The 14,090-nt window shown below is 44.7% G+C and overlaps 1 protein-coding gene across 1 annotated transcript; it reads right to left on the bottom strand.

Annotated features, from left to right (window-relative positions):
* Nucleotides 1-4,188: 4,188 nt before the first annotated feature.
* PINLYP (phospholipase A2 inhibitor and LY6/PLAUR domain containing) lies at nt 4,189-10,428 on the bottom strand. Its single transcript, XM_033158758.1, has 5 exons — nt 10,371-10,428; nt 9,715-9,831; nt 8,504-8,656; nt 7,584-7,727; nt 4,189-4,470 (listed from the first exon to the last, which is right to left on the bottom strand). Exons 1-5 carry the CDS (start codon nt 10,426-10,428, stop codon nt 4,319-4,321), a joined length of 624 nt encoding a protein of 207 aa, XP_033014649.1. The 3' UTR covers nt 4,189-4,318.
* Nucleotides 10,429-14,090: the final 3,662 nt, after the last annotated feature.

Genomic DNA, 14,090 nt, shown 5'->3' with positions numbered 1-14,090 from the left:
ACAGGGTCCCCCAACCCTGACCTGTGGACTGGGGCTTTAGCCTCCTGTGTCTAGCAGGAGTCTGTCCATGTCTCATCAGTGCCTCCATGGACTTGGTATGGGAAGTCCATATTACACCACCATCCTCACAGCAGTTGAACCTGCTGCTGCAACCTAGTCATGATTCAAAACGAACCTAAGACTGGTTCCAATCCCTACTGCTGTTTAGTGTTACTCAATTTATACATTGCGTCCCACTAAAAGAAGGGTCAAATAGGAGAACTACTTGAAAATGATTTACAGATGGTATTTAACTATGAGTAGGCTTACTAAAATGTATAAGATTGAATCAGATAAATGCTGGAGATGCAATGAGATTGAAGGAACATTCTTTCATATGTGGTGGACCTGTAAAAGTGTAAAAGAGCTGGGAAATAATTCATAATGAATTGGGGGGGGATGTTTTAAAAGTATTTAAAAAAACACCCTAGAGTCCTTTTTGTTGGGGATAATTCAGACAGAAATTCACAGGTGTCAAAAAAGGTTATTTATGTATGCCACTACTGCGGCCCCTGTTTTGTTAGCCCAAAAATGGAAAATGAGTGAGGTCCCAACTAAACAAGAATGGTAACTTAAGCTGATGGAATATGTGCAGCTTGCTGACTTAACACATAGAATAAGAAAACAAGAAGAACATACGTTTAGAGAAGACTGGAAAATGTTTATTGAATATATGGGGGGGAATTGTGTACACTTGAAAACGTTGGCAGTATTAAGATAAATTCAACAGTGTAAATAAGTTTTGATGGAAGTAATAATGGAATACTGAATGGTTTAGTTTCTGTAAAATATGCAGGGATTTATGATATGCAAAATGACCCATAGAAAGAGAAGAAGGGAAGTCATTGATATTTTAAGGATGTTTAAATGCGTATTCTAAATTGTAAAACAGAAAATTTAATAATAATTGTTGTTGTTCAGTCGTGTCTGACTCTTTGTGACCCCATGGACCAGAGCACGCCAGGCACGCCTACCCTCCACTGCCTCCCGCAGTTTGGCCAAACTCATGCCAGTCGCTTCGAGAACACTGTCCAACCATCTCATGCTATGTCGTCCCCTTCTCCTTGTGCCCTCCATCTTTCCCAACATCAGAATAATAATTATATATCTATATAAAAGAAGGGCTGAAATGATTTGCAGCCAATGAAAATATCCAACAGAGTGTCATGGAACAGGAGTTAGTTTCACCTGCTGAGCAGCAGCCTGAAGGGGGAGAAAGCAAAGGCTACTCTACCTGCACCTGACCAGCCTTCAAGGTCACAGAGCAGAAGGCACCGATGAGAACCAGGTATCTCTGGGCTTCTTAAACAAAGCTCTCAGCAGCAGTCAGATGCTGGAAATGGCAGCTGCAGTTCCTGGCCCTACCTGGCTGTTGCCTGCTCTCCATCTGGAGTCCCTGACCTCTAGACTGGACCTTTGGCTCTGTGATCATGTGGACTGCTTCCACCTGGCAGTTTATTGTGGTGGTGCTCATTCATGCAAGCTTTTTCTAGTGTCCCCTTGGCATCCCCATCATATTCCCCCATCTAATTCAGATTTCCTGTTTTGCAACAAATCCAGTACGTTTAAAAAAGAAAAGGAAAAAGTTTATCTATCCACAGTCACTGCTAGTGTAGAAATTTCTTTGCATGTTTGGGGGGGGGGGAAGGAGCTGGTTATGTGAGTGGTGACATTTCAGTGGTGACATCTCTATCACCGTCCTCCTGCATCATCAGATCACAACCTCACCATTTTGCTTGTGGCAGCCCCCCCCCCCAAAAAAAAAACTGAGGAAGGGGGAAAACCTATTTTCATTGATTGCCATGTGCCCTGTTCAGACTTCAGATGAGATACCAGTATTCTTTCAAGAAAGCCACGCAGTAAATGGGGGGGTTTTGCATAGGGGGCTGTGATCATAGTACAAAGCAGACAGAGGGCCTTTGGAACGCCCTCCCATCAGATGTCAAAGAAATAAACAACTATCAGACTTTTAGAAGACATCTGAAGGCAGCTCTGTTTAGGGAGGCTTTTAATATTTGATGAATCATTGTATTTTAATCTTTTGTTGGAAGCTGCCCATAGTGGCTGGGGTATAAATAATAAAGTATTATTATTATTATTATTATTATTATTATTATTATTATTGGAGAAAAATCACATGGATAGGGGAGAAATATGACTCAAGTTCACATTTAAAGGAGAACCTTCCTAACCTGAGCTTTCTGAAATAATATGCAGCCTGCAACACAGCCATTATTAAAAAAATCACATTTCTCCAGATTTTGCAATGCAGTTCTCCAGCCAAGTCATGTGTACTGAAAAAATGCATATACAGTGGTGCCCCGCTAGACGAATGCCTCGCAAGATGAAAAACTCGCTAGACGAAAGCATTCGTCTAGCGGAAGGCTGCCCTGCAAGACGAAAAAGTCTATGGGGCTGCCTTGCAAGACGAAAATTTTTCGTCTTTTTTATTTCCGTCTAGCGAAAGCGCGGCTGTCATTGCCGCTTCGCTAGACGGAAAACCCGCTAAACGAAAATTTTCGCAGAACGAATTATTTTCGTCTAGCGGGGCACCACTGTAGTAGTGGAAAGTGTGCATATGAATGCATATAGTGGTGAAAATAACATACAAAAAGGCAAAATTGCATTTTTAAAGTCTATATTAGAACTTTGTACTAAAATGCTGAGTATTTTCATTCAGGTTTTTTTTTAAAAAAAAATCAAAAACTGAAGTGTAGACATGAAGGACTGAGTGTTAGAAAAATGATAAACTGAGAGAAACTGAAATTGACAGATCTGTCCATCCCTTGCTGAAGACCTCTTCATGACTCTTCTACGAGACAACAGGATTATGAAACCTCCTATAGACCTTTTGCATGAAAAGGAAATAATGATATCTGGATTTGAGGATTGGAAATAATATTTGTTAATAGAAAGCGGTTTTGTTGAGTGTTATACAGGATTGGACGAAAAGAATGTTGTTTTAATATAGCGGACAGATGAAGAATGGAAAGTTCTTTATTTTTTTCAATCTTATTTTTTCTATCTTTCTCTTTTAACCTCTTTTTTACTCATTTATTTATTTATTTCCCTTTTTCTGTTTCTATCTGCCCCACACACCCCTTGTGTTCTTATTGTATCTAGATAAGTCTTAGTTTGGTTTAAAAAAGGGGAAAAGATTTTAAGTTTTGTATTTTTCTCTATAAACCTTAAAAACCTCTATAAACAGGGTGGCACCCTCCCTTTGGAACATCCTCCCATCAGATGTCAGGGAGATAAAGAGCTACAAAACTTTTAGAAGACATCTGAAGGCATCCCTGTTTAGGAAAGTTTTTAATGTTTAATGTTTTATTATGTTTTTATGTGGCTTCCAGCAAGAGTGGGGGGAGGGGAATAGTATAATAATAATAATAATAATAATAATAATAATAATAATAATAATAATAATAACAGGATTAAGACTTTTTTAATAACAAGGAAAGCAGAGGGTGGTTTCTGGTTTTTTTCACCCTTGCTTTGATAGCAAAACTGACCCAAAACCTAAGAGGTTTTCTTCCTCTTTCTCTGCCTCCCCACGCTCCAGCTCTCACTTTTTGTTACTGGTATGTGACTGTTTTTCTCCAGTCAACACAAGAAAAGGTACAGGGATATTTTTAGATTTCAGCTTCCTGGACCAGGTTGGAACCCAGTCTCCCCTGGCCCCAGCCAGGCCTTGAGAGGCGGACGTAAAAATGATGTGTGTTATTTTTGCTACTTTCCATGCCAGTTTATTGAAGGACAACGCAGAAGGATATGAGGAACAAATCACGCCCCGAACACGGTGAGAGGAAGAGAAGCGTAAGAAGAACATAAGAAGTGCCTGCTGGATCAGGCCAGTAGCCCATCTAGTCCAGCATCCATTTCTCACAGGGACCAACCAGATGCCTGCGGGAAACCGGCAAGCAGGACTCGAACTCAAGAGCCCTCTCCTGTGGTATCCAGTTACTGCTATTCAGAAGCATTGCTGCCTCCAACTGTGGTGGAAAGCCAAGAGGGCAATGGAATCCTCAGGTCATATCCATGCCATACCTTTCAAGCACTTTCATACCACTTTAGGAGTCATGGCTTGCCTCAAAGAATCCTGGGAGCTGTTAAGGGTGCTGAGAGTTGTTAGGCGATCCTCAGCAAATGACAGTTCCCAGGATTCCCTGGGGGAAGCTGCGACTCTTAAAAGTGGCCTAAGAGGGCTTGAGATGAATGGCTTGGATGCCACCATGGGCATTTCACAGGGATCGTTGTTCCTGAACCACCTTCTTCTCCCTTAGTGGCTTTCGGTGGCTTTCGGGGCCGGGCTGCATGACACCTTGTCGAGGTTGAAGATCACTCCTGCTGAGTAAAGGGCCGTCCCCAAGGGCAATGAGCAGGCCGTCTGTGTGCTGCATCCTCTTGCTGTGAATGTAGAGGGAAGACCACCTGCAGGCAGAGGGTGGCGTTGGTTAGCAGCACAAAGCTTGACGGGGAAGGGTTTTGCTCAGTGGCAGATGCACAACTTCTTCACATGCAGAAGGCCCCAGACTCAATCTCTAGGTAGTGCTAGGACTACCTCCAGGGATGGGGGGTGTGGGGTCTTCTATTTTTATTTATTTTTACCACCTAACATTAGACTGAATCTGCTGGTAGCTCTGTCTTACGTGTGTGTAGGAGGTGCAGTTTTGGCAACCTATGTTTTGGCATTCTCCCCTGAACACTGGGATTCACATCAATCCAGCGATGAGGATTCACATCTATCCAGTGATGAGGAACCTGGAGTCCTCCAGACTAAGGTTACCAGATTTTTTTCAGTGAATCCGGGGACACTTTAAATAAATAAATAACATGTTTGGGACGTTGATGCTGCGGCGATGGAGGTGGCAGAGGGGTGGCCGCCTTGACCTCAACCGCCATGTTTCCCCTTCCTCCGAGGTTTCTATCTCCTTTCTCCATGAGCCTGGGCAGCCCCTAAGTTGTTGGTACTTCAGTGGTGGTGATGGGGAAGTGGTGCTCAGTGGGTCAGGCATAGAAGGCGGAGAAGGAGGGCTGAGAGCAGCGGCAGCAGCGAGGCTTGGGTACCACGATGCCTCCCTTCCCTTTGGAGCAGCCCCAATCCCATACCTACTTGCGTGCAAGCAGGAGGGGGTGGGGGTCCCTCATCTGGGAAGCGAGGCTTCCCATTGCCTAACTGAGAGATCCCTGCCCCCTCCTGCTTGCACGCAAGTAGGAATTGGGAGGCTGCTCCGATAGGCAACATGAAGCCTCCCTTCACAGCTTAGTTACTGGGGTCAGGGAAGGTGGAGGCTGCCGAGACTGCTGCTGCTGCGTTTCCCGGGGACATTACATGAAATCCGGGGACATTCCAGGGATGGAATTTGTCCAGGGACTTATTCACAAATCCAGGGACTGTCCCCGGGAAATGGGCACATCTGGCAACCCTACTCCAGACGTTGCTGGACTCCACCTCTAATCAGCCCCAACCAGCACGGCAAATGAGCAGGGGTGATGGGAGCTGTGGTTCAGCCGAATCTGCAGGACGCCATATTGGCTATCCCTGGTTTAAATACTAATTCTCTTTTCCTAGGGAACATGATTCTGGGGCAGGGGGGAGGGTGTCTAGGAAAAAATGATCAACACCCTCATTAGGGCTGGGTGATACCTGGTTTTCAACATCACATTATATCACATTATATCACAATACAGTGGTACCTCAGGTTACGGACGGGATCCGTTCCGGAGGCCCAGCTGCATCCCGAAAAGTCTGTAACCGGAGGCACCCTTCTGCACACACACACGAGGCGAAACCCGGAAGTATACACGTTCACAACCCGAAGATTACGTATCCAGAGAGATACGTAACCCGAGGTACCACTGTATATCGATATATTGTGGTGTCTGGAATAAGGGTGGAGCTATGTAGAGGAATTGGCTGACTTCACGGTTTTTCCCACATTGTGATTTTTGCACTGCATGCGCACGCACACACACACACACACACGCACACACACACACACACACATCATGACTCACAATATATTGCCAGGTCAAAAATTATGAAACCGATATCACGATATGGACTTCAAACCGGTTTGGGGCAATATAACGCCCAGCCCTAATCCTCACCATTCTATTATCCTCAGTAGGACTACCTGAGTGATTTTAAAAGTATTACAAAACCAATATGTAGATATTTTTTTCTTACAGTTATACAGTGGTACCTCTGGTTACGTAATTAATTCGTTCCAGAGATCCGTTCTTAACCCGAAACTGTTCTTAACCTGAAGCACCACTTTAGCTAATGGGACCTCCCACTGCCGCTGCGCCACCAGAGCATGATTTCTGTTCTTATTCTGAAGCAAAGTTCTTAACCTGAAGCGTTATTTCTGGGTTAGCGGAGTATGTAACCTGAAGCATATGTAACCTGAGGTACCACTATATACCACATTTTTTCCACCATGGCACTGAAAGCAGCATACAGGAGTTTCTCAGATGGCCTCCCACCCAAGCACTGATCGGACTCTGACCACAGTCCCATCTGCACTATGCATGTAAAACAATATCATATCATGTTGAACAGACATGGCTTCCTGCAAAGGGCTATGTAGAGTTGTTGGCAGACCCCTATTCCACTCACAGAGCTACAATTCCCAGGAGTAGTTCTGTGAGGGGAATAGGGGATCTGCTAGCAATCTGCTTGTTTGTTTGTTTGTTTGTTTGTTTGTTTGTTTGTTTAATTTATTTACAGGGACTCAAGGTGACTTCCAACCCCGCAGTTCTATGATTCTACGAGGGGTGTCAAAAGTATTATAAATTAGTACGATACATGGTATAGTGTACAAAAATAATAATGATGCTCATCTAAGCATGGCCATTCTGACTGGGGCTAATGGGATTTGTAGTCCAGAACATCTGGAAGGCACCAGGTTGGCAAAGGCTACTTTGCTTAAGTACCAACAGTGAAGGAGAGCCCATCTCCTCCCAAGGCTGCCTGTTCTGCAGTTAAACAATGATCATTGGCTCCAACCTCCAACTATTCAGCAGCCCATTGCATTTTCCACCCATTGGCTCTCATCCTCCCCTTTGGAGAAACAGAGAGCAATTAAAAGTTTAGATCAGGAGTGGGGAACCTTTGGCCCTCCAGATGTTGCTGAACTACAACTCCCATGATCCCTAGCAAGCATGGCCAATAGTCAGCATAGCTGTCAACCTTTCCCCCTTTTTTGCAGGAAATTCCCTTAATATAGCATTGGGAAACAGCAGGGAGGGTTGAGCAAGGAGGGTTGACAGCTATGATAGCCAGGGATGACAGATGTTTTCGTTCAGCAAATGTCTCCCTTTAGGTTGAGACTTTTCTGCACAGCCAAGGCTTTTGAGATATGTTCCCTGATTCTCCTCTGTGCTGATTCTTGGTTGCTTTTGCTGTGAGAGGCAAATATGGCTGGCCACTCTGCTGGAAATCATAGTTTGAGTGTCTGTTGCTTCTTATTGTGCATTATGTGACTGAAATCAATTGACAGAGGACAGAGTACTAAAGTATATGCTTTTAAAACTCATACCGGCATTCAACGTCCCAGATACCATGATGCAGCGATTGTCTGTTCCGGTGCAATTCAACATCTCAGTCCCCTTGCAGTGGCTGGAACCAAAGACAGAACAAGCTGGACACTGCAATCCGTTGGAGGTGAGGTTTGTAGGTGGCACTGCGGAGAAAAACCCATGTAAAGCCCAGTCACTCCTAAACTGTGGGGCACAACACATTGTTTCATGCCACCCCAATCTCTGAGCAGTGGAAGATTCCAGAGGTCCTTGGCCTATCCAGGGTTTTGAAATGAGGTACAGTGGTACCTCCGGTTGTGGACGAAATCTGTTCCAGAGGTCTGGCGGGATCCCGGAGAGACTACTTATGCGCAGACATGTGCAGCAAAAACCCGGAAATATACTTCTGGGTTTGCTGCTTACGTATCTCGAAGTTTATGTAACCAGAGGGATATGTAAGCAGAGGTACGGCTGTACTGTGAAGGCTAATTTCCACCAGGGTTAATAATAATAATAATAATAATAATAATAATAATAATATTTTACGATTTATAGTATTTGTGTATTTACTATTTGTGTTTCCTCAGCTACTCTGGGCAGCTCCCAGCACATATAAAAACATAATAAAAAGCCAAACATTAAAAACTTCCTGGTACACGGCTGCCTTCAGATGCCTTCTAAAAGTTGTGTAGTTCTTTATTTCCTTGACATCTGATGGGAGGGCATTCCACAAGGAAGTCGTAAAGTGACTCTTTAGTGCTGAACTGGAGCAAACAGCAATTTGGGTATTGTCCAGATTGTTGTTTGCTCCAATTTAAAGTGAAAGAGCAGGCTTTCCCTGAGAAAGGAGCAGGACAAGGGGAAAGCTGCTGGGACTCGTGCCTAGAAAGCATGGGTCAAGGAAAAACCGCTCAGAGGAGAGAAGCAGAGAGTTCCATACAGGTCAGTTCCCAACGGTTGCAGAGGTCATCCTGGCAGCAGCTAGAGATGCTCTGAAGGTGGAGCCCGGCATTGGTGGTGACACTGATGGAACCAGAATAGCAATCTTCAGCAGCAATGCAGGTCTTGAGGGTCTCTGTGGTATCATCACCACCTGGAAAATGAAAAACAGCCATTAAGAGAGCTGGTTCATGGTAGATTTCTCTCTCTTTTTTTTTTTGCAAAAGGCTGAGGATTTGAAAACATTTGCAAAAAATCTCAGCAAGAAAAGCTTGCTCCCATCACAACGTGTGTATGTTCCAGTTGCTCAGCTTTGCCCTCTTGCCTCAGAAGACCTTGGTGGGAGCAATCAGTAGGATCATGCCACTGAATATTAGACCCCATCTGCACTAAGCGTGCTGAGAACTGTTAGGAGAGACCCCTATTCCCTTCACAAAGCTACAATTCAGCTTTAACCGTCAATAGCTCAGTTGGTACAACATGAGACTCTTAATCTCAGGGTTGTGGGTTTGAGCCCCACCTTGAGCAAAAGATTCCTGCATTGCAGGAGGTTGGACTAGATGATCCTTGTGGTCCCTTCCAACTCTACAATTCTGTGATTGTATGGTTTTCCCATCCCAAGGAACACTGGTAACTGCAGCTCTGTGAAGGGAATAGGGGTTCTCCCAAGAGATCTCAGAACCCTTAACAAACTACAGCTCCCAGGATTCTTTTGGGGTAAGCCACGACTGTTAAAAGTGGTATGATACTGCTTTAAATGAATATTTTATTTCTTTCATAAAATTTATATACCGCTTGATTGGGGGACGGACAGTCTTGAAAGCAGTTTACAAAAAAGATAAAACAATAAAAGCAAGAAACCACAACAGAATAGTCTAAAACCAATTAAAACGCATACACACTTTTTAAACATCTGGGTAGGCTTGCCTAAATAATAATGTCTTCAGCAAGTGCTGAAAAGAATGCAGTGAAGGTGACAGTTTTGCCTTAAGTCTGTGGAGAACAACAGCAGGAGATCACTGTTGTCCTCACGTCCTCCTTGCCTGCAAAGAGATATGACTGCAAGCTTGCAAGCTTAAAGGAAGATTTATGGATAGCACACAGGAAAAGGAAACTGATGCTCCTTGAAGCCTAAAATTTGCGGGAATCAGACCACCTTGCTCCCTTTACTAGGCCAAGCGGGACTTGCATGTCCCTCTTTGCATCACTCACCCAAAGAGTTCATTCCCACGATGGTTAGGCAGGTGTCTTCATTCATTCTGCAGGGATGAGCCAGGCCAGTGCAGCCTTCGCCGGGGCTGATGCAGGTCTCGCAGATTAGGCAGGAGCCTGTGGAAAGGAGCAGAGGAAGTGGAAGGAGACAAGCTTGTATGAATGAGGCAAGCTAATTAGAAATGAGGACACTCAACAAAATATTTGCATTTGCAGCGGATGCACTGGGTTAGATCCTCCAAACTGAGATAGCTGGGCTCAGGGGCCATTGAAATCAAAAGTGTGGCATTTGGAAGTCAAACGGAATCCATTCCAGAAGTCCGCTCAACTTCCAAAACATTCGACTTCCAAGGCACAGCTTCCAATTGGCTGCAGGAGCATCCTGCAGCCAATCGGAAGCCACGCTGAACGTCCAGCTTCCAAAAATCATTCAAAAACCAGAACAATCACTTCCAGTTTTCGATCATTTAGGAGCTGGAACATTTGAGTTTACAGGTGTTCAGCTTCCGAGGTTCCACTGTACTTAATTCTAGCCTCCCAGAGTGGCTGGGGCAACCCAATCAGGTGGGCAGGGTACAAATTATTTATTATTACTATTATTATTACACCAAATAGGCAGGTCAAGGAACAGCATTGCCCCCATGACATGGACTCACCTTTACCCAGGAGAGTAGCCAGGAGGAGGCTGAGGCTGAGGCTGACCAGAGTCTTCATCGTGATAGGATGCAAGATCTCTGCCGAGCTGTTGCCTCTCTGGCAACGAAGAGTCCAAGTGGGAGTATATAAGCCGCAGCAGTTACATAAGGGGGTGAACGGGTAAATATAAGCTTGGCGTCGGGCTTGTTGCTTTTGATGAGAGGCACTTAAAACCCTTGGGCAGCCCCCAAGCTCCCTTGACAGCTGATCCTCTTTGTCTATTGACTGCCTCAAGGAGTCCTTTTGTGAGCCAGCTGGGTCTCGCTCGCTCTCCCATAGCCAAGGGAGCACACAGCCACCTTCATTTCACCCTGACCTTTCCTACTCCTGGCAACAGAGTTGGGAGCTTTGAGTTTCAACTTGTGGGATACAAAGAGAGTTTATGGAAAGAGGAATGCTTCCCTATCTAAAAGCGCATTGCACTCCTTTTTCTTTTAAATAGAAAGGGTCTTCTAACACCGCTGGGATTGAGTCCCAGTGAGCTGAGCTTTCACTCCAGTTTTTGGAACAGTGACACAGCCCTTTGATTAGGAACATTAGGAACATAGCAAGATGCCCAGGTCCATCTGGATCAGTACTGTCTACACAAACTGGCAGCTGTTCTCCAGGGTTTCAGGAATGGTGTCTCCTTCAGCTCCATGTGGAGATGCTGGGGATTAAGATTGGGAACTTCTGCATGCGAAGAAGATGCTTTCCTGCTGAGCTACAGCCCTTCCTCACAAGGAATAGTCTCTGCCTACAGAAAGAGCTGTAAAGGGGAAATGACCTCTCCCAAGATTCTCCACCCTTTTCCTGGGCAATGAAAGAGAGAAATTGTTCATAGAATCGTGGACTTGTAGAATTGGGACCACAAGGGTGATCTAGTGCAACCCCCTGCTATGCAGGAATCTTTTTTCCAAACGTGGGACTTGATCCCACAACCCTGAGAGTAAGAGTTTCATGCTCTACCACCTGAGATTTGACAAAAAGGGTAAAGAAAAGAGAAAATTCTCAATGATTTTCCTCAGTAACATCACTTCTGAGAAATTTTGGTTCAGCTCTGCTATTCACCCCAGCAAGGCAGAACACCCAGTTGGCATAAGAGGACTCTGTCAATCTTTGTTTTATATGAAGTACTTGCTTTAGAGTTTTAAACTTGTGGACCATCTTGGGTGCCTTTGTAACGATGGTGATAGGTGATAGATAGACAGCAGACACATACACAATAAAAAATGTAATTAAATAACTTTGTTGTTGTTGTTGGGTTGTTTCTCCTACCCCCACCCCACCCCCAGGATGTTGAGTTACGGTTTCAGTGCTGAGTTCCATTCACAAGAAAGATTCATCACAAGGAAAAGTTAACTCTGTAATTGGCTTATTTTAATTTCTGTCTCACAAAATCCTTATCCCATGGATTCAGGTCAGGTTATAGTATGCAAGAGCCCTGCTGGATCAGTCCAAAACAGCCTATCAGTTATAGCATCCTGTTCTCACAGAGGCCAGCCAAGTGCCTATTGAAGCTTACAAATATAGGTTCCTTGCCATTGACGTAAAACAAAGATGGACCTTTGGCATGTTGCTGGGCTCCAGCTTCCATAAGCACCAGCCAGTGGTTTAGCCAATGGTCAAGAATGATGGAAGTTGCAGACTAGCAGCATCACAGATTTCCCATCCCTGATGCTAAAACCTTGAAATGTTGATTGACCTTGAGACTGCTCAGGAACAAAAAATATGCACACTCAAGTAAAAGAACACAGAACAAATTGTTAGGCACTGAGGTTGGAGGGATTCCAGTTACTTGCTTGCAATTTCAGTGGTTCAATGAGGGTCACTTTTTTAAAAAAAGAAGAATAATGAAGGTGATCCATTAGTGTTGGCTGTCCCCAAGAGAAGGAGGGGTTCTTTCAAACAAGAATGGGTGGTGTTTTTTTCAAAGACGGGTGTTAGTCAAGTATTAACATGACCTTGATGTAAAAATCCTTGAAGGAGACCCCAAATACTTGAGGTTGGGAAGTGCCTTACTGAAAATGGGGCCATGATGGAATCAGCACTGACAACACCCTTCAACTGGGCCCACCACCGACTCCCATCTCTTGGGGCTCATCCACAGTTTCCCTTGAGTACAGGCTTAGTTGTTCCGTTTTTAATTTTGTCTGGCGTTCTAATTTTCAACCTTTTTGCCTCAGATTTTATTCAGGTTTTATTTGCGTTCATTTTTCTAGTCTGCTTTTCTGGTTGTTTTCACCTCCTCCCGTGGCAGCTAGGTTGAGCATGTGCATTTAAAAAAAATAATCATTGAGGGTCGTATTTCCACTAGACTCAATTTTTCGGACCTGCTCACAAATGAAGCATGAGCAATAATGGTTGGGGGAATTTGTCTGCAAGTCTGCTAAAGGAACAGGATTCCTGGCCTCCTTTGCATCTGAGCACCTGCTCTGGAAGCGACTGTTTCTTTTATGAAATTCTTTAAATGAGAGTGCTTATTACAGCCTTCCCCAAATCTTATAGCTTGCATTTCTGGGGCTGAAGGGATCTGTAGCCCAAAATTTCTGGAGGGCATCGGGTTGCAGAAGGATGGCTCAGCAAGCATTTATGTTTGTAAATGAAGCTTGGAGGGATGGCCCCAAAGAGGCTCACAATGGGATGCTATTTCAAGGAGGCAAGCCTGTTGCCAGATTCTGAAAGGGGCCGAGTGCTTGGGCAGAGACTCTGAGGGAGGAATTGAGCTGAAGCTTGTTCCAAATGGAATCGGGTAACAGTAGAAGTGGATGAGTCAAGAGAAACAAGCTCAGATTGAGGGCTGATAGAATTGTTTCTGTTGGCACATACGTTTGGGGAAGGAGACAAATAGTGGGGTTTCTTAGGTCTGATCCATCTGGTACCTGGACAAAGTACCTGCCACCACCACCACCCCAAAAGCTTTCATGCTATTGGATCATCTACTCCAACATCCAGCTGCCCATTTAGGCAATACAGTGGTACCTCAGGTTACAGACGCTTCAGGTTACATATGCTTCAGGTTACAGACTCCGCTAACCCATAATAGTACCTCAAGTTAAGAACTTTACTTCAGGATGAGAACAGAAATCGTGTGCCGGCGATGCAGTGGCAGCAGGAGGCCCCATTAGCTAAAGTGGTACCTCAGGTTAAGAACAGTTTCAGGTTAAGAATGGACTTCCAGAACGAATTAAGTTCTTAACCCTAGGTACCACTGTACTGAATTATGCAAAGGTAAAAGACCCCTGGATGGTTAAGTCCAGTTAAAATTGACTATGGGGTGCAGTGCTCATCTTGCATTGGTATGCTTTCGAACTGCTAGGTTGGCAGGAGCTGGGACAGAGCAACTGGAGCTCACTCCATTGCGGGGATTCGAGCCACCACAAACTCAGGAGGCTCAGTGGTTTAGACTACTCCCAGGGCTGGATTTAGGTTTCATGAGGCCCTAAGCTACTGAAGTTGGACAGCTATATGTCCAACTGTCCTTTGTCAACAACAAATTGTTGCTGTTTTTTTACATTGAATATATGCTATATGGTAATTGATGGACCTAAAGGTAAAGGGATTCCTGACCATTAGGTCCAGTTGCGGACGACTCTAGGGTTGCGGTGCTCATCTTGCTTTACTGGCCGAGGGAGCCAGTGTACAGCTTCCGGGTCATGTGGCCAGCATGACTAAGTCGCTTCTGACAAACCAGAGCAGTG

The sequence above is a fragment of the Lacerta agilis genome, chromosome 8 (assembly GCF_009819535.1).
Source record: "Lacerta agilis isolate rLacAgi1 chromosome 8, rLacAgi1.pri, whole genome shotgun sequence".
Lineage (NCBI taxonomy): Eukaryota > Metazoa > Chordata > Lepidosauria > Squamata > Lacertidae > Lacerta > Lacerta agilis.
This window is presented reverse-complemented; position numbering and strand designations above follow the sequence as displayed.